The sequence below is a fragment of the Dendronephthya gigantea genome, unplaced genomic scaffold (assembly GCF_004324835.1).
Source record: "Dendronephthya gigantea isolate DGI-Jeju-01 unplaced genomic scaffold, DenGig_1.0 000000F, whole genome shotgun sequence".
NCBI classification, from domain to species: domain Eukaryota; kingdom Metazoa; phylum Cnidaria; class Anthozoa; order Malacalcyonacea; family Nephtheidae; genus Dendronephthya; species Dendronephthya gigantea.
Genome location: NW_021163010.1, coordinates 1967612 through 1988860, shown reverse-complemented (window position 1 = coordinate 1988860; position 21249 = coordinate 1967612). Strand labels below are relative to the sequence as shown.

At 35.5% G+C, this 21249-nt stretch overlaps 1 protein-coding gene across 1 annotated transcript in view; it reads right to left on the bottom strand.

The window, feature by feature from the left end:
• Positions 1-17422, bottom strand: part of LOC114518753 — a 28472-nt gene extending 11050 nt beyond the window's left edge. The window contains exons 1-34 of the mRNA XM_028538744.1: positions 15301-17422; positions 14737-14856; positions 14386-14508; positions 13987-14109; positions 13208-13330; positions 12440-12568; positions 12200-12322; positions 11046-11168; positions 10490-10595; positions 9970-10196; positions 9338-9449; positions 8855-9081; positions 8493-8601; positions 8046-8278; positions 7484-7592; positions 7039-7268; positions 6850-6958; positions 6510-6742; positions 6275-6383; positions 5845-6074; positions 5448-5576; positions 4975-5091; positions 4530-4652; positions 4209-4328; positions 3712-3834; positions 3479-3607; positions 3165-3287; positions 2635-2757; positions 2089-2211; positions 1638-1772; positions 1350-1478; positions 866-988; positions 438-563; positions 59-175 (exon numbers count right to left, since the gene is read on the bottom strand). Of these exons, the coding sequence (XP_028394545.1) occupies positions 59-175; positions 438-563; positions 866-988; positions 1350-1478; positions 1638-1772; positions 2089-2211; positions 2635-2757; positions 3165-3287; positions 3479-3607; positions 3712-3834; positions 4209-4328; positions 4530-4652; positions 4975-5091; positions 5448-5576; positions 5845-6074; positions 6275-6383; positions 6510-6742; positions 6850-6958; positions 7039-7268; positions 7484-7592; positions 8046-8278; positions 8493-8601; positions 8855-9081; positions 9338-9449; positions 9970-10196; positions 10490-10595; positions 11046-11168; positions 12200-12322; positions 12440-12568; positions 13208-13330; positions 13987-14109; positions 14386-14508; positions 14737-14856; positions 15301-17422 (6760 nt within the window). The remainder of the gene's footprint in view (positions 1-58; positions 176-437; positions 564-865; positions 989-1349; positions 1479-1637; positions 1773-2088; positions 2212-2634; positions 2758-3164; positions 3288-3478; positions 3608-3711; positions 3835-4208; positions 4329-4529; positions 4653-4974; positions 5092-5447; positions 5577-5844; positions 6075-6274; positions 6384-6509; positions 6743-6849; positions 6959-7038; positions 7269-7483; positions 7593-8045; positions 8279-8492; positions 8602-8854; positions 9082-9337; positions 9450-9969; positions 10197-10489; positions 10596-11045; positions 11169-12199; positions 12323-12439; positions 12569-13207; positions 13331-13986; positions 14110-14385; positions 14509-14736; positions 14857-15300) is intronic.
• Between the last annotated feature and the right edge of the window lie 3827 nt (positions 17423-21249).

The following is a 21249-nucleotide window of genomic DNA, read 5'->3' as shown; positions in this document are numbered from 1 at the left end:
TTTTGGTAAGAGTCATCTGTATTAAACAACATAAATTTCTCTTAATATTTTTACGTACCGTTACAAACAGTTCCATTACCAGAGAAGCCTGAGTTGCAATCACAACGGTAAGTCCCAGCTTCATTCGTGCATGTAGCGTTCACGTGACATGGATTATTTTTGCACTCATTAATATCTGCGCGAAATAAATCATTGGGTCATCATTTTGACATCGAAAACTTCACAGAATTGACTTAAATGAGATGACAGCTGTAATGATCGACGTAAAAACTAATGTAAAAAGTGAATTTGGTTTTCTCATTCTTTAAAAAGAAGGTTTTAGTTTTACTCCATCTAAAATGTACACATGCCCTTATCTTTTTATTTCATCGTCGTAAAATACAGCGCATCCGGTATTAAGTAATATTCAAGTATTTATAGACTTCAAGTAATCCTACCTGAGCAACCAACTTTTGGATCCCCTTCATATCCATCAAGACAAGAACATGTGTAAGATGCCCTTGGTTGATTAACACAGCTTGTGTTGGCGCCACAAAAACCTGGGATCTGACATTCATTGATGTCTGTAATGGGATTTAATGAATTGCAGATTGATTATAAATATGTTTGTCATTCCATTACAAAACCATAGACAAAAGTGAGGAATATTTATCATTGTTCGGTTTTCTTTCTGTTGTAATCAGGCAAGTGAATCCGCTTGGGTCAACTCCTCACAATCAAAATGAAAATTGAGCGAAAATTTCTGTTGGCAGAGTTCCCCAAGTCCCAATAACTATTGTTGTGTATTTTGTTACAGTATTGGCTGGATTGATTTATGGCTCTGCCCAAATCCTAACTGGGAGATTACAACACACGAACAGCATACCATCACAAGTTCTACCATCCCCAGTAAATCCTTGATGACAGACACAGGTAAATGAATTGGAAGTAACATTTACGGAACAGTCTGCGTCAGCTGAACATGGGTTTTGAGATGTGCACGTAGTATCTGAAAGTATAAAAAGATATTAAAGCATCTTTCTAAGTATAGCAAAACTGTCGGTGATATCACAGTGTCTATAATATAGTATCAAATGTTGTATAACAACTCCCTAAAATAGACCAAAACACTCCTCAACATTTGCATACCTGAGGCCCTTCCATCAAGAGAGTTAATAATATAGTTTTCTTTGTAATATAGTTTTTTTAATAATATAGTATTATAGTTTTCTTAGTAATATATTTTTATAGTTTCCTTAGTAATAGTACTGTAATATAGTTTTCTTATTAAAACGTCCTATTGCTACCAACCTAAATAACAGTGACCTAATCATCATGAAAAAGTAAGAATTGACATGCTAATTACTCACCAATACAAACAGTTTTACCATCACCAACGAAACCTGACCTACACCTACATTCGTATGATCCAATAGTGTTCTCACAATCTGCGTCTTTATGGCAAGTAAATGTATCATTACTTGCGCATTCGTCGATATCTGATTGATATATTAAATAATTTTTTACGACATGACACTGAGATTTCCCCTTGTTTATATTGTGGGACACATTGGAAAATTAACTGTTTGAAGTATATAAAGATAACATAAACTTCATCAAAATAGTGTAGCGAAAAGAATTAATGATAATGCACTAACCATCGCAATTTCGTTGATCTGCATTAAGAGTTAATCCCGACGGACATGTGCAAGTAAACGATCCCGGGACATCCAGACAGGTGGCTCGTACATCACAAGGATATTGTCGTGGTAGCAAAATACAATCAATAATATCTGTTGAAAATGTTTGAACGAAATTCAGCAACGTAAGTTTATTATCATGCATTAAATTTGCCGAATTTTTAAACCAACGATGTTCTATGGCAATCATATTCCTTGGCTTACTAGCCCAGACTGCGCAATATTCAATTAGAGAACCCGGCTCTTTTCATGCGTTTTGAAGTATTGCTGAAAAAAGTTATCTCGTTTCAACCAATTAACTTAGAGCTAGCATACTCTAGCTGTATGAGTAGCATGCATTTTCGGCACATCGCATCCATGTCAAATGTAGTTACCTATTCAATGACCGTCTTAATATAATATATCTCACCTTCACAATCAATTCCGTTCCCGGTGAAACCTTGCCTGCAAGTACATTCGAATGAGCCATCAGTATCCGAACAATTTGCATTTTGGTCGCAAGGACCTGGGTTCATTGAACATTCGTCTACATCTGAAAATATTGACGTCATGTTAGGAAATTTTTCACTTTTAAGTTCTTGGTATATATATATATATATACATTTCTTACAAAGTATTCAGCACCTGAGGAGCTTTCAATAAAGCGAAAACGTTTGTGCAAAATGATTAGATTTAGTGTTGTTTGATATCCTTTGTCTGATCTTCATTGCTTCCGAGACAAACTTTTTATATTATATATATATATATATATATATATATATATAATATTAATATATATATATATATATATATATAGGGAGCCTTTAAAAAATCCTTCTTCAATTCACATGCATGCAGCAATCTGTTTGTAATACATATTTTGTCATATTTTCAGTTGATTTCAGAGCACTTACTTTTCTAATTCGGTATTAAAATATGCACAATAAATCTATCAAGTAGTATAAATTCTACAAACTTGAACAGAATGTCCCGTTGCCAGTAAAACCATCTTTACACTGACAATTAAAAGATCCAGGTATATTCAGGCAGTTTGCATTGCCATGACAGTTATGATCACCAGTAGCGCATTCATCCTTATCTACGAGTTCAAAAAAAAATAAGCAAGTAGCCTAATAAATATTGGATTAATGACTGTTGTATTTTTTGTATGCACTATATTCACGAGTTTTAACTAAATCGTGCGTGCCAAATATATCGAAATAATGAAAGGTCGTTTTCTATACGAGACAAATTTGTTCGCAAGGACAAACAATTCTTTGCAATGACTTTTAAATAGACTCTTTCATAAACTAATTGTACTGTATTGTATTGGCTAGCTGTTGAATAGTGATTTGATATTTAGCAGTCAATGCATGGTGAAACCTCAATTTGAGTTTGTATATGCCACCACTACATAATAGTTTAATTGAACCACGGATGTGTTCTCCATTGCAATTTTTATAGATATAAATCATATAAATATATAAATATAAATCATTGTCCTACCAGCACATATCAACCCTTGATGAATGAATCCGTGGTTGCAAATGCATTCGTAGCTTCCATTTGTATTCTTACAATCAGCGTTATCAGGACAAGTAGCTGTACCCTCCAAGCATTCATCGATATCTAAATTTCATAGGAAAATATATATATATGCAATTTCCAGTTCTTTAGGAGTAAATCTGTCCCTCATAAAAATTATCGCCCCCTTGAGCACGATTTATACATGGACTGCGAAACGCAAGTCGCTATTTCCAGGAATGATTGATATAGCTACAGTGGGACAAAAAACCTCCACCTTTCTTGTCTTTACTCACCAACACATGACTCCCCATCACCGCTGTACCCCGAGTTGCATTTACAAGTATAACTCCCGTCGTTGTTCAAACACATGCCGTTGACATCATCGCAGTCATTATCCTCAGGTCGCAAACATTCATTAATATCTAAAGAAAAAACAATAAAGGTATATAAAGTAATGGTGACGCGGCAACGAAATAAGCAAGGCTTTCTCATCTCATCGATTTCAAATTACATGCAAAATGCTTACCCATGCAAAATGTTCCATTTCCTTGCCATCCGGGTTTGCATCGACATGTATAATTTCCAATACCATTGTGACACGTGGCCTCTCGGTGACAATCATCCTTACCTTCGTTGCATTCATTTATATCTGTTTTTAGGAAAAATAGTTTTCATGGAAAGGTAAATTTTGGAAAAGAAAAATAAACTGACTTTTTGAATAGAAAATTTTAAGCGAAGGAATTTCGAACTAGATTGTGTTAAGTGCTTGCATGCACCCTTGTGTTAACAAAAAAATGGCAAAAACCTGTTTTTAATTAAGCTGCATGGGTATGGGCCCATAGTGTCGCATTGACAGCTGTGTAACCACGGTGTAACCAACTGCAAGTCTTTGTGGAAAACATGCATGGCTATTGTATGGTGTATTGCTTGTTATAACGACATGGTAGTTAACGTGTATAGATAGACTTATGGCATGATCAACCAATATATTTTTATCAATGTCATGACAATTTGTGTGCTTACCGTCACAAGTTTTTCCATCACCTCTGAAACCAGGCTTACATTTACAATCATAAGATCCAATTTTATTAATACAATTAGCGTCGACGTGGCAGTCATTGGTTTGGGCACATTCATTGATGTCTAGAAAAGAAAAAAAGCACAATTATTGTTTTGACCATGCCATACCAACACTCAATTTTTTGGCACAGCACGCGCCAAAATGGCTTATATAATCTAGCTTAGAACAACATGCCCCTGAGTCCTATACACGCTGAATGAAAACAAACATATTTCAAAAGCATGCAGGCATGCATTTTTGATTTATGATTTACTGCAGCTAACCTGAACAATTTCTTCCATTTCCATGATATCCCTCGTTGCATAAACAAGTGTAACTTCCAAGATTGTTTGAACACGTGGCCTGCTCATGGCATTCGTGGGTGTTTTCGCCACATTCATTGATATCTGTCAAAATGTATAGGTAGGGATGAATATTGCTTTGTAACAACGTTACTACCAATTGTAAGAGAAATAATTAATCTAAAATATGAAATGCTGGCTTTATATACAGTTTATCTTCATGTCTATAGTAAAGCATTCACCTGCCCTGAAGGTATTTGAGTGTAATTCAATGTAAAATTATTGCTTTTGTGATATAGAACTGATGAATGTTTCGCTAAAATAAATCAACCTTACAACGGCAGGAATTTCGTGTTGCAAGCAAGGGAGTAATAAAGATTCTGATTTGATAAATATGAAAACATGTAAAGTAGTAAGCGATACTTACCCACACAGGTAACGCCATCTCCTCGGAAACCATCACGGCAGATGCATGTGTATGAGCCGATAGTATCTTTACAGGTGGCGTTGAATGGACATTGAATAGTTAGACATTCATTTTTGTCTATACGGTGAAAATGGAGGACATATTGAAATCAAAGTAACTAACTCTTAGAAAAAAAAATGTAAAAATCTAGCCGTCCATCTTGCCCCCTTTATTTGCGTGACTTTTTCCTTTGAGATTTTGCACCAAGTAATGCTAACCATATATTACAAGTGTTAAATTTAATCGCTCAATTCAAGCTCTAATACTTTTATATTTTTTTTCAAATTAATCCATTTTTTTGCGCTGAAGCGTGCAAGAATTGCTCCCTCAAAAATATTCCCGTCGAGGCCACTGTTTTTCGTCAGTGCATTGCGTCGTCAGGATTGATATAGTATGTAACATAAGAGGACTAATCTAATCCGAATTTTACTCACTGGTACAGAACTTTCCGTCGCCTTCATAACCACTAACACAAGTACATTCAAAAGAGCTGGGAACATCCACGCAATCTGCTTTGATGTGACAAGGATATGATTTGGCATTCGGATCACAGAAGAAAATATCTACAGAAAATAATGAATATGAATATGACCATGCAGTTGCTAGCAAAGAAAACGTGGAAATGTGTTCGATCATGCAAATACGCTCTTCCGCATACTTTCCATATATTTCTGCATAAATGCTTTATAGATCCATAATTATATAGCTCGTTGTATAGAAAATGACAATTTTTCGTTCGGGATTAGTTTTTTTTAGGGAATCAGTGCTAGTGCGTTTTCTAAATGATATTTATTTCTATCATTCTACAATTTGCAGAGTTAGTCTACTTACCATCACTCTCTCCAATTGTTATGTTGGCAATCCTTGCTTCGATGATCTGAACATTTACATCAATTCGAGTTAACGTAAGGATGAAATGTTCATCATATTCCTCCAGCATATCATTCGTAATATTAATTTTGTGGTAAACGATCCGGGGTTGTCCTGGTTCCAAAGTAACATCATAATTTATCAAAGGGAAATCTTGTGGTTCTGTTGCTGTCCCATTGGATGGTGTTAACCTGCATGGGTATAATGAAATAGATTATTCATCCCATTTATTTTTAGCCGTACAGAAGTTAGTATGATAGTTTCAGTCAATATTTTGCTATAAAATTTATTGTTTTCGTTTGAAAGCCCTATTATATATAGAGGTAAACGTGGTATTTAGTTTTCTACGCGCCAAAAATAAAATACGTTATAGTTATATGTTTTTGCTCACCTAACTTTTAACATGGTTTCAAGAACATCGTGTAACATCAAGCCAATCAAAGCGAAACCGGAATCTTCATCTGCCTCGTAATGTTTTGAGGAAAAGTTTACTCGAAGTTCTAAGGAATACCGTTGAAAATATTGCATGAATGTACTTAAAATTGATACTGATTTTACAATGAATTATTCCTGAAGTAGCATCAATATTATTTTTAATCTTAATTTGGTGATATACATGTACTTACGATCATTATCAATGATAGAAACTGTTGCAGTTCCGTATGTTCCAATTGCAACTTTTGCATTTTGAGTGGACAAAGTAACAGAGAACGTCTCTGTACTTTCAACAACTTCATCATCAGCGATATTTACTGGTACTTGTTTTATTAAAGATTCTCCTGGTTTGAACTCAATAATCTGATTAGAAATTGCAGCGAAATCAGAAGGCCAGGTAGCAGTATCATGGACAGTGGACAATCTAAATTACATTAAAAGATATAATATTTATGATAAGAGCGCCACTTATTTCGTGATACTAAATATTACTTACGAGGGAGCAAAGGGGCGGAAGGACATCATTTTTACCTCACAGAGACAGTTATTGCCAGGCTGCCTTGGAGCTCCACGGGAATGTTCGTCGTAACAGCATTTTCGAGGAATACATATTGATCATTTCGGATAAAAACATTAGCAGCTATTTCAAAGAAACAAAAATTAGGTATCTAAGAATGTCACTAATGAGGTTGTTTATGCACGAATGGACAATTAACATACTATCATCGTCATTAATGGTGATTGTTGCGGTCTTTCCATTTGGAAATACGATATCTGGATCAGTTGTTGTTAATTCAACGGTTAAAGTCTCCGTGTTTTCAATCAAAACATCTTCGAATATCTGGATGGGAACGTCAATTTCCTTCGGACCTCCAGGGATAAAAGTGAGCGCTCTCGTGTTTTGCTGATAATCATCTGGTTCAATTGCATCCCCATCTCTTGTTGACAGGCTGAGAATAGAATAGGCAGATTATTTCAATAGTGTTTTAATTTCGGAGCAAATTTGCGAAAAATTTATACTCTTTCGATTTTAATGACGGGGTATAGAGAGTTAATTGACACCTTCGGCTGCACGAGTGGTAAATTATCTGGCAGTCGTCACGATCAAGTTAATAGCAACTGAGCATGCAAATACTGAGAAATAAACCCTAAGTAGTACAATCACCTTAATTCAATATTTCTTTCCAATGTCCCGGTGACAACAACTCGAACACTGACATTCTTATTTTCTTCTTCTGTGAAATATGGCGATTGAGAAAATGCAACGGATACAACTAGAAAAAAATATTCAATAAAAAATGCAGTCTATATATCATTCTCTACAGAAAGAAAAGTGAACAAAAGACTTTATGGAGAAAACATGAATAAAACCAAAACACAAAGACAAAAGTGGACCGTAGGACGCTTCTTTTTATGCAATCAAAAGCATGGTCAACCCAGCCGTAATTTGAATTTGAAATAGGACTGAGTAGTAGTGGTGGTAGTACCTATTTCGTTTAGGATGGCAATAAAACTTCGTTACCACGTTAATCAAGTGTAAACTTAATGATATATACAATTACCGAGTCCTTAAAACACTTTAAATCAGTACTTATTCAAGTCCAAGTCAGACCGTTTTGTTGCGTAAAGGAGAGCACTCATAGTTTAACTTCAGCCACTTTGCCAAAAATAAGTAATAAAATTTTAAGAGGCCTTCGCCTATGGAATTATAACATAATTGTTCGTACCATCATTATCCATTATTGTAACAATTGTGATTGCAGGATTTGCAGTAATCAAACGTGGAAGACTCTGCGATGTCACAGTTACGGTGAATATTTCGTTATTTTCAAGTATACCGTCTTCACGAATTGGAATGGTTAACGATATGACGTTGGCGTAAGTTGGGATATTAACGTCTCTATTAGTGATACTAGTGTAATCTGCTCCAGCGGTTGCTCCGGCATTTCCTGTATTAAGCCTAAAAATGTTACGCGATAAGTGAAAATTTATTTTACTGATAATAATAAGCCCCAAAAAGGCCTCAAAATTAGGTCGACTAATCCTTTCGTTATATTCCAGTGTATCATTGGTTTAAGCTAGGAGGACATCAATATCATGCGCGGATGGCCCGTATTTAAAAATCTGAAATATATATTTTTTTAAATATTAGCTTGTCCAACACTAGTTCTTACCTGGCAGTTAGGTTCACATCTCTTACTCCAGTAATATCAAGTTTCACGGTAATCTCATTACCACCTTCGCTAACTTCATAAGTACTTGACTGAAACTTTACTGTAGCAACTGTTAAAGAAAATTATAAACGATAAAAACTGATTTACATAAATGCATTAATGTTCCTGATTCATGCATTTCAAAGATGCGGCCATGAAGGCATTCGTCTCAAATCTCCCAATAATATATCGTGAGTGACTACGATAAACCTCATTAAAAGGAAAAATTAAAATTAAAAACAGCATTTCCTATAAAGTATCTTGCTGAAAAGTATAAAATAAAAGGAAATCGAACTTCAGTATATACTCAGAGATATAAATACCGTCATCATCCACTATAGTAACTGTAGCTGGACTGTTCACGATATTCACGTCAGGATCCGTTGTTGATAATGAAACAAAGAATTGTTCGTCACCCTCTACACGTAAATTATCCACTAACGGGATGCGCACCAATTGTGAGCCAGCATTCCCAGGAGAAAAGGTTAATTGTTGAGAATGAGTGGTGAAGTCTGCACCAGCCAAAGCTGTCCCGGAACTCGTCGAAAGGCTACAATCAAAATGATTCAAAACTGATATTTTATTAATATTTCTATTAATACTTCTGATAATATTTATTGAGTAAATTCATTCATCTCAGAATTCTTTTCAATAAAGCCTCCGACCTTGTTGGAAAATACAAATCTATAAAACTATTTAAGGTAGATAAACCTAATAAATACTAAAAATTTCATTAACGATCGAAAGCATAGATCATTTGTTAAATCTAAGGAAATTTATGGATGCTGAAAAGCCTGAAATATTACCTGACAACGAAATTCCTTTCAACAATACCCGAGTTTATTTGCACAGTGATGTTTGCAAAATCGTCATCTTCATTAACTGTGTATGTTTGACTTGAAAATGCCACAGCAATAGCTAAAATATATTTATATATATCCGAGTGTTGGAAAAATAAAACTCGAGGAGTATAAATATAAAATTAGAATATTTGGAAATATATCAACGATGACGAAATAAATAATTTACATTTGTTTCATATTCAAAAAGCCCTTGCATAATTTCAGTGGTGTTGAGAGGAAAGCGAGGTAAATAGACCACAACACGGGGGAGAAAGGTAGAAATAAAGCTTATACATGTGTCCGTTCAAACGGGAAAGTTTTTTCGCACATCGCTAATGATAGTGGAACCTTACGTTACGTAAACCTCCGGTATAAAAGTGCACTCCGAACGGTTAACCGTTTTCAATTAGATTGATTAATCGATTGATTGAAATTTGTATGGTGCTTCGAGGTCCCCCGAATTTCAAGACAATGTCTGCTATTACATTATCATAATAGACCAAAATCTTAAGATTTAAATTGATTGTTTTTTTGGATCTAAATTGCCATTGTGTTATTATATGATCTTATTCTAGGAATTTCAAAAATGAACAAACCATCATTGTCGATAATAGTTATCGTTGTTGAAGGAATATTGCCAGGGGTCACATGGCTGTTGACTGATGAAAGAGTTAAAACGATAGTCTCCAATCCCTCCAGCCGTTGATCATCGGTTGTAGTTATCGTAAAAGTTTTCGTACGCGAACCACCAGGTGTGTAAAGGAATACTTTAGTAAGTGGGCTATAGTCTTCGTTTTCTGTTGCTGATCCTCCAACCTGAATACTAAAATTTACCACCAATTTCAAACAAAGACCTTGTTATGATTATGCTTTACATTAGGTACAGAGCAATTCGTGGGGGAGAAAATCAAACAAAAAGTCATTGTTACAATGGTCATACATTAGAGGTAAGATTATTTCAATGCCAACACCCCACCCTTAGTATTCGATGAGGAGTATGATCTCAGTATCCACTTAAGGTGACACCCCGCTTTAAGTGGCACCGCCTAGTAGACCTTTTAATTTCATTTAATAAACGAAGATATCATATACAAAAACGATTCTACTGAAACATACGTTACAACAGCATTCTCATCTATTTCTCCATTGAGTAAAAAGGAAATTGCTACATCTCCCCCTTCATTAACAACGTGTGAAGCCTTTGTGAATGAAACTTCAGCAACTGTAAATAATTTGAAGAGAGAACATTATTGGTTACTATTGCTTCCCAGCGAATTTATCCAACTTGCGAACGATGCCTATAGGTTTTCAGATTATCATAGGTGACAAAATTTGGCTTTGTATCAGGAAAAAATAGGCATTGCATTAACTATATATGATTGGTGCAAATATAACCAACCACTATCAAGGATTTCGAAATAACTACAATTTAACTGCAAAACGAGGTTTTAGACAGTACGTGCGAAACGAGATATTAAACACAATTGTCCTTCGTGCCCAGTCCAGATCGGATCACGTGCTCAAAGTCGTAACAGTAAGACAGTAAGCAGTTAATCATAACAGAAAAGCGCCTAAATCATTTGAAACTATACATGAATTTTTGTATGTTCAGAATAAATTAATCAGTTGTCATTTATTTCTATGCTGTTTCGGAATTAAAACATCTACTTACCATAACAATAAGTACCATTTCCATTAAAACCGTCTTTACAATCACAATAAAACGACCCAATGGTGTTTATACAGCTGGCGTTGTCGTGACAATTGTCCAAATTTTGGTCACACTCATTAATGTCTATTAAATAAAAATGTTGGCATTATGCTGAAGTTATATCCATTCAAAAGTATATACCATCATGATAGCCTACCATTTCATTTCTGATTTTTTTCTTTGCCAATAAGAATTATAATTGTGCTTACGAAAGAACGAAAGCGTAAATTGACACGCGTTTGTTGTAGGACCTAACCAGGAACGTTGCGAAACTGTATGAAATGCATTTCATTTAGCGGCAATTACCAATCGAACCTTAATTCGCCTTGGTGATTACAGAGCAGAGCTTTAACCGCTACGGTGCAGATAGGGGTAGATGAAAATTCACCTATTCATAATGTTCGTTTAGTTCGGGCTGTTTAAGCTGATAGGATATCAAATATCTATAGGATAGGATTTGGGGTATTATTATAGGATAAACTGGGTATTTCAACGTTCAATTGATCAAGTGATCGTGTTCAGATGTGGTTAATTATACACATAGGCTTCGACGCTTCGTATGCTTTATGAGACAATGCAGGTAGATTAAAGTGATTGAAGAAGAAATCCGGATCATACCGAAAAATTTGTATATAAATTCACGATTAGAAAGACAGAAAGTTAAAGATAAGAAAGATAAGAAAGTTCTTTCTAATTACACGTCAATTCATTAAATATTCGTATGAATACGAGCGACGTCACGAACGACCAAAACTTTTGAATAATATAACTATTATTCCATTTGGCAGATTGCAGAAATTTCCAAGGCTGATTTATTAATCAAGAAGTCGACAAACAGTCCCCAAAGTCTATGGCTGCCGGGATTTTACGTCTTTTTATACTTCGACTGCATGTTTGGATGAAATGCAAATTAGTACACAAGCGACAGCCATGTTGTCACTAATTTCTGGTAGTATTTAATAGTCATCGAACAAGGTGTTTTAGCAGAACATAGGCATGTTTAACTTTACCGAATGTTTATATATGCTTTCGTTGTCCTAAAACCTCCAACATATCATGAAGGTTTATCAACAAATGTACATAAAGCTCATACAATATTAACGAGAATTAATTACCAGCACACTGCTTTCCATTTCCTGTGAAACCACTGTGGCAACGACAAAAAAATGCAGGATCAGTATTGAAGCAAGTTGCATTCACATGGCAATCATCTGTTTTAATCTCACATTCATTAATGTCTAAAAAGAAAAACACAAAAATATTCATTTGAGAACCATAGATTTAAAGAGCAATGCATGCTATGGCCAATGCAGAGGACTGGTGATAGGGATTGGTAGAAAATTCTGACCACTTACCAGTACATATTTGTCCATCACCGGTGTAACCGTCTTTACAGCGGCATACAAACGAACCAAACGTCTCAGTACAATCAGCATTTACATGACAAGGAAAACTTTGTGGCGCAAAACTGCACTCCAGGATATCTGAAGTAGAAAACACAGTATTTAATCTAGAATAATCAAATAAAATCAAAGAATGAGATTGTACAGGGGCATTGGAAGATGACAGGTGTCGAGGATTTGGGGGCGCCCACGATAACGAGGCGCTAGCCACCATGGTTGGCCCGAGCGAAAACTACAACATGTATACAATTTGAAATACTACAATTTAAAGCATTCTCAATATAATACAATTTAAAGCATTTTGTTTTAAAGCCCCGTATTATTAGAGGGGCGAAAGATATTCTGCTCCCTTCGATATATTATTAGGGGTTCCTAACCCTGCGTTTCCTGGCATTGTGAATATCTTACTTGAGAACTGAACCTTAGAGTGCTAATATGAGTCGACCTTTCCATTAAAAAATCTAATCATTTATGTTTCGTAATAATAAAAGATTGGCGTTCCGGGCGTAAAAAATAAATAGTATCTGTGTGGCCTGAAGAACGCTGGATGTGGGTTTTTACTCGGTTCATAAATAAAAAAGTCCATCAATTTTATGCGCATAAACATTGTTGAACACGAATGCGTGAATAAATTTTCCCCTACTATCCAACTTGCTTCGCAACTGCATACTCGAACGTTTTTCTCTGATGTCTATGAAAAAGATTATCTGGTGTTCTTACCAACACAATTTCGTCCATCGCCAGACAAACCATTAGGACAACGACACGTGAATGAGCCAATATTATTAGTGCAAATGGCTGCGAAATGGCAGTCATCAGAATTCTCAGTACATTCGTTAACATCTTAAAAAGAGGAATAAAATCAATGAGTTTACCTTCAATTAACAAACCATGCATGATAATTGTCACTAAAAATATTTCTATTTTCAGCGCCGCTGAGATGAGGAGAGCGAAAGGGAAGTATGTCCCGGCATCAGGTTCCGGCTGGGCACCAAAATACCACGGGGTTAGAAACAAATTAACACTGGTTTTTTTTCAAAAATTCATATCATTGACAATAGTATTGGTTATTAATTAGAGTATGGAAGTTTATATGGATATGGAAGTTTACTATGGACATAGCAGGGGCAGCTGCTCTTCTTGCCCTTAATTACAACATCGACAAGGGGTAAAGGATTTTGAAGCCCTTTCATTTTAAGGTATTACATTCTATTTTTTAAGCAACGGTGCAACCATCGGCTTTAAGAAAGCCCCAACGTTTAGTGAAAAACACCGAAACTATCTTGGAGAGGAAAAAAGAAGATGAAACGAAGTTTAACAAACGATGTCTCCTCTTTGAGTGGCTACCGAAGTGAAAACCTTCCCCCTTTATTCACTCGCGTCATTCCGGTGTCCTTTACGAGGTCACCAACGAGAGGCCAGTTTCCTGCGACCCATGCACAAACTGTTTTCTCCCTATATGTTTATCCATCTCATTTTTTTAACGCGAAGCTTCTTACCAACACAAGTACTTCCATTCCACCTGTATCCAGCCTGGCAGTCGCAAAAGAAACTACCAATTGTGTTTCTACAAATACCATTAGGACCGCATCTTCCAGGATCAGCATTACATTCATTTATATCTACAAAGATTAAATGTACGTCAGATATGGTTGGAGTAAGTTTTTTTTACTTTGAAATACATGGTGGCATTTTTTTCACAATTTCGATTGAAAAGGATCTAGACCTGCAACAATCCCTGCGGCCGCGGAAGATTGGTAAATGCGATGGGAGGCAAAATATTCATAATTATGTTAGCACTCCGTAAATGCTGATGGTGAAATTTTTAACGATCTTCAACGGCCCCTGAACAATCCTATATATTCTTAGTCAATCATAAACAAAACTAGACACTGTACCTGTGCAATTTCTTCCATCACCAACAAATCCCGTTTTACAAGTACATTCAAACGACCCGGGTACATCCCTACACGTGGCGTTGTCATGACAATCATCGGTTTCAAATAAACATTCAGGGTTATCTTGAAAAAGAAGTTTAGTAGACACAAGTCCGGCCTTATAAATACTTTCTATATAAGAGCGTAAAAGTGAGTGCAGAGATTGAGTGCTCCGGATTAGTTAAAATTCAGAAAATCAACAATATCTAAGATGGGAGAAATAAATATAATTTTATATGCTCCCTTTTTTAAAATTTCTTTTTGAGAAATTCTTGAGTAGTTGAAAGTCACAACAGTAAAATAATATCTCACCTATACAATTTCCACCTCCACTAGGGTTGCCTATATAGCCAGAAAGGCAGGTGCACACATATGAATCAGGAACGTCTCTGCACATCGTGTTTTGTCCACACGGGCCAATCGTACATAGAACTTTAGATAAAATAGATAAATGAAAAGTAGTGAAAAAATATGAAACAATAGTGAAAAATGGAATAAGATAATGATACTTATTATATGGACATTGGTCATGTCGAAAACCAAAAGCTCATATGAAAAAAAATATATGTAATGACGATCGCAAGTTTTCCAGCTTTGTTTTCTTTTATTATTGAGTTTCTTTTAATTTTTTCCATATAATAAACTTTATGTTCTCGTGTCGAAAACAATATACCTCACTCGTGGAAATTGAACGAACATGCATATCTACCAATTTCAAAGGACTGGTATGTCTGTAGATTGAATCTTATTGTACTTAATATCAAGAAAAAAAGTCGTATTAAGATCCGTTCTCAAGCAAAAAATTGACCAGCGTAGCTATCATTGATGCAGTGATGGCAACAGATTTTGTTTTTATAAAAGTCATGAAGTACTTACAGCATACTTTGCTGGGAGTTTGAGATATAATTGCTACTATGTTAAACATAGTCCGACCAAGAAAATCGTTGCAGAGGCGGGTTTCATTTGCTTCCTGGAACGTTATAGCAAGATCTGTGTTTATAAAGTCATTGGACCAGCCGTAGAGGCATTGCAAATTTGCGATTGTCATGCCTGTCAATTGAGTGATGACTTCAGTGACATTTTTATACTTGACATCGTCAAAATCAAGTGCTCCAGAATTAAGCAGCGTTTCCATACTCTGCACTTCGAAAAGCAACTTGATCCTAAGTAAAGGTACTATGTTGTTGATGTGCAATTGATGATATTCAGCAAAAGACATGTTATAAATATCCGACAGTTGCTTATTTAGACAACTGGCCAGTTCCGTTGGTGTTGTTCTATTTGTATGATATGTTACCGCGTCTGTAACTTGAATAGCTGGAAAAGTTCCTTCGATGGTAGAAATTTGAACACCCCCGGCACTGAGCATTACGGAGAATGCATCCGCAGATTGTGCGAAAGCATTTTGAATAGCTACTGCCACAACTTTTTCCCATTCAAATGATGGAAGATTGATAAGAACATGAGTGTCAACTTGAGCAATGCCAAGGAGAGCGGCTACATCATTTATTCGGTATCTTGCTTCAATAGAGTTTATGATCAAATTATGTGCTTCCTGAATTGTCAAGGAATTAAGTTGTGCCTCAGTAATACCAGCGCTGAGAGCAAGACCAGACGAGGAGTAACCATATGTATTGAGCAATCTCGTTAAAAACGAATTGTAGTTAGTACGCATGATAGTATTAAGAGTTGATGTTGTATTAAAAGTTTTGATATTGGATATGGCCATTGGAATTGAATTTTGTGCTGTGAGACTATTTAAAGCTATTCCACGAAACAAAGCAATTTGAGTCAATGTTGGCGTCTCTACCCAAATTCCCTCATCAATATTTAGTTGAAGAAGTTGGTAGATATCAAACCATCTCAGGTTTCCACTTGATGTGCGGAAAATCTCTAAAACGTTTTGATCGGACAATGAAGAAATTGTAAACTTCGTGTTGACCTCATCAAAAGATCTTGATAAAAGAAAAGCGACATTGCATATTGGTAGGTTTGTGGAATGACCAAACAGAGTTTGCGACACGGCGAACAAAGGTTCAACTAATGGTACAGTTGTACAACCAGACTGAAAAATTGACATTGGGATATTTTCAATTGCAAAGAGCTGAGGCGCTTCCCATCGATATAATATTTCCAAATCACGAAGGGAAAAGCTGCTAACCCTGTCAGCAAACTGGGCCATGGTACTGCTTTCCCAGTTGTTGAAAAGCCCTCCGGTGACAATCGATTGAGTTTCAAACAAATTCTTTCGACGTAAAAGATCTTCATATGCTGGGAAAAAGTTCAGATCCATCTGGTTAAGATCATAACTACGAAGTGTTGCTAAATCTGTACGTAACAGTTCAGCCAATTCCGAAGAGGTCACTTGTAATGCGTCAGCCTTACATTGAATTGTTTTCTCGGTAACATGCGGTACAAATCTTTCCCAAACATCGATATAAGCTGATGTTTTCTTGACGCCAAGAATTGGATCAAGCCCTAAATCGATCGCAATTTGGGTCATGTTACAGCAGAATCTTTCTTCAATAGCTTTCACAACAGCTTCATGAATATCTGCCATTCGAACAGTAGGTGGAACTTTACCATTTAATCTATCCTCAGTCCACCCAGTCACGTTCAAGATTAATGGAACACTTACATTGTAACAATAACGCGTACAATTGTATCCAACGAGATTTGCAGCGACGATTGTCTTCCGATCAAATTGTACTCGAGCATCCGTAATAATAGTTGTTACTTTATCCCGAAGATAAAGGTCCAAATCCAGAGTTGTTGCCTTCCAAGCATCAATAACTCTGACTTTATTGAAAAACTCGTTTAGGGCTTGCTGGTTATCGTCACTTGTGAAGTCATCTGCGGTGTCATCTGGATTTTGAGGAAGATTTTTAACAAACATTTCAAACAATGGCATTGTGACGTAACCAACGTTGAATGAAACTCCTGTTTGAACTGCAGTTGTAAGCAGCAAGAGTGGAATTAGAAACGTTTTAAGGGACATTGTTTTACCTGAAAACAAAAAAAAATGTTGGCTGTCAATCGAATATCTCTGGCAGAAATATATGTATACAGACAGATAAAAAATTTATTTCATAATATATTTGAAGTAAGTATTCAAATGAATATCTATATACACCTAAATACGACCTGGCATGAAGGTTATAAATTTCTTACGATGAATTATCTAATATTATAGTCGCCCTTTCTTAAATCGTGTGTTTATCATGGGCGTAGCGGAGGCAACGCGGCAGAGCACTGAAGATGGTGCTGTAGTCCATGTATATATAATGGGGAATTGAGGCAAAGAAAGGGATTAAAAGATCAAAAGTTTCGTGTTCAAGGACGTACCGAACCCACAATGGTGCCTGCGAGTCATATAATAAAAAACCCACCATGTTTAGAAGAAGGAGAACCGATATCATGATATAGCTATTTTTATTTTATCATTAGAATTAATCGTCGCACTATGGAGGTGAAAGAAGCTTTGTCACGTCTTACTTCATGCAGCCATAATCGAGAGAGCGATTCGACCAGGATTTACGTTAATTAGAAACTTTATTCTTAGAAACCATATAACTGTTACTTAGTGACACGCGTAGGATGGATATATCATACCCATACAGTTGCCGTGAACGAACAAACTTTAATATCATTTTCTACCTTTTCGCATTGTCAAATGCAATCGCCAAAAAAATGTTTTATCAAAAACGCTTAAACCTAATTAAGTCACTTAACATAAAAGTACCCTTTTCATATGAGAAAAGGGGTTTAGACCTACTTCCCTAGGATAAGCTATTCAATTTTGAAAATGTATAAAATATAAGGTATATTTTGTCAATGACGTTGTAACGTTTTGATAAATATCTAGATAAGAACTCCTGCGAAAAGAGAGTTTCGACCTTTTTAAAGCGTTATCTTCAAGTACTATATGTGAGGCCGTCATTACTTCTCGCGAAACTCAGCGTAAAAATAGCATTGATGCATGCATGCCAAAGAAAACTGGATTGCACATTGTTTTTGTACGCGAAGATTCTATAAAGCTTTTATTGTTTTTAAAAGCGATATTTTAATGCATAATATATAAAAGTGAACTTCGTGCAACTGTTACATAAGGCAGATTTTAGGACTCCATGCATGGTCCATGGTCTAAAAACGATCAGCACGCAATTTCATAGTTGTTTGGACTAAGTGCTTCCGTGCAATTGCATTTTAATTATCTTGAAGTGGGCGGGTTAATAGGACTGTTCGACATTGCGTGTTAGTTTTCTGCTGAATTCGTTGTTTTTATTGTCAGTTAGATTCTTTTTTAAATTTCAGAGTACGGTAGATTATCAACGAGATAGTTAGAATTCACTCCTTCGATATAGTTATGGGTAAAAATCGAATAAAACACAAACACTAATTATGAAATTATGTAGTCAAGTTGTTTGTATCTTAGCTAAGATTGAATTCGAATAGCTTACCTACAAGTGCTTGTGAATACCAATTAATCTTGAATGACGCTGAAGCTGACCATACATGTATATACCTTAAAATAACAAGTTTGACAGTTATTGACATTGTGACTTATTGGGGACAGTTAAGGTCCGTTTAACAGGCAGTTCGAAGATTTTGTCCAACATCATTACCAGACACAAATGATTATGGCGATCAATCGGGCAATCTTAGCTCGGATTTGATTTGTTTCAAATTTTATCTAAAATTATTTAACCGATTGTTGAGTGAGGAATGTATTTATTTCTCGTTATATGCAGCTGTTATATATAAATGCAGTTATCTCGTCAGCCAACGCGTAAACCTTAGTTTTATAAAGAGGGAAGAAAAGCTAGAAAAGTAAAGCCTTAATTATTAAAGCGAATGAACCCGTAACACCGTATAGAAAATTTTCTTCAAACACATTTGTTTCATCATTTTGTTAAAGCTGATAGCAACTATTGTACTCCATTATAGAAAATGTGTTAAAAATGCAGTTCCCTTGGCCTTGACAATTTTGGTGCGGCAAGTTTTGACTACAACCCGACCCAACATTGCACAATAAATTGTTAGGCATTCGTGTATAATCTGCAGATTGATTTGTTCTTGCACATTACGAAAATATATACAGAAAATGAACAGTACACTTACCAGTGTTTTCAAGATCAGCCCCTAATGTGAAATCGCCAATCCAAAAACTCGGAAAATTTTCGAGAGAATCGTACAGAGGGATGAGAGCCGGGTTAATAATAACCATATATTATGAATAATTTTTCACTTCATGTAACAAGGCAGCAGAAGAATGCATTATTACGTTCAACTCCTGCTGTTTCCATTCTTTGCAAAGCGTTTTAATCGTTCTCGAGTTTATTCTGACAATTCTGCACCTAATATTGCCAGGCATCTGAAAATTATGCAGCTTGTGGCAAATGATTTGTCGCTCTTTTTTTTAGTTTCGCCTATTAATGCTCATGATAATGTTGAATGTTCACTTCAGCCTGATAAAGAATGGATCACTTAACCGCAGCATGTATTCTATTTTATGTCCTTAATTTCTTCTTTGCTCGAGAATTTTCTTTTTGTCTTGCGATATGGGGCTCACAAAGTCAAATACATGCACTTCATCATGGATAAAACTATATATATTTGTTTAGACGTGTACGTGATCGATATAGACGTTATTCGTCTAAAAGTTAGTATATAGGTCTAGTAATTCCATTGTTATCAAATCAAGTGCTCTTAATTGCCCGAAGAATAAAAGTTATTTGAAAAAATTTATTGACGTTTTGAGATTGCCTAAATGGTTACCTTTGACCTATAATTTATTATGCAGGCATTCCACTGTTTTGGCATGCCATTCGGGCCTGTTGCTACGAAACGATGAATTTTCGTAGGTGTATGTAAATAAGAGAAACTTCACAATAACACGTCATCGTTATCTATACAGTATATAAAAATTATACAGAACTAGTGCATACTGTAGATATTTAACATTTGAATGCTAATTATAGTTTTCTATCAGTGCTAAGATCAGTCGAAATAAATTATGATATTTTTTATTATAACTGAGCTGAGATTCAAATCGATATTTATTTTATGAGCTTACAAAAAAAATCCGTTGCCGGAAAATTTGTGTTCTAAAACTTTAATCCACCACTGTTTCACTTTCGTTCGCTTGTAAGTGATCTCGAGATTTTTAACCCAGATTTGTTGTTCAAAGCCATTTTGACGATGACCATGTTCACGGGGGAAAATTCTATACTGTATACTGTAGTTATATAACTATACCAAATTCAATTTTTTAAAAAACAACGGAGTTTAATGCAATCAAGTTTTGGTGCTTGATATTTAATTATTTCATTTGAGATATAGCAAGAATATAGCTAAAAAACAGGCACGATCATCGAACCATACCGGACACAAGCAGCAGTAGAATCAACTTATAAATAATTTCCCAACACTCATAAACTACGGTGCATGTAAAATTCATGTAAAATTAGATGAATTGTTGTTAATTAGAAAGGGTTTTATTAAATAAAATGGTTATTGGTGTATTTAGGATATATGTTATTAATTAGAATGGAAATTATTTCCATTCTATACCCTCGAATTTGGATGCGTGTGGCGATATCTCAGTCGTGCCCCTTCTCGTTTTTGCCCGACTATAGAACCGGCTAGTACTTATAGTGCATTAGGCCTGCAAGTTTCGACAAGGAAATTAGCCTGATTAATTATTATATTGGATTTCGTAGAATCGTAGAATCTATAGCTCTGGGTATGCAATGCTGATAGTAAGTTGCATTGCTTGGTATATGCGTGATATGCACGCATGCATGCACGAATAATTTGATACGT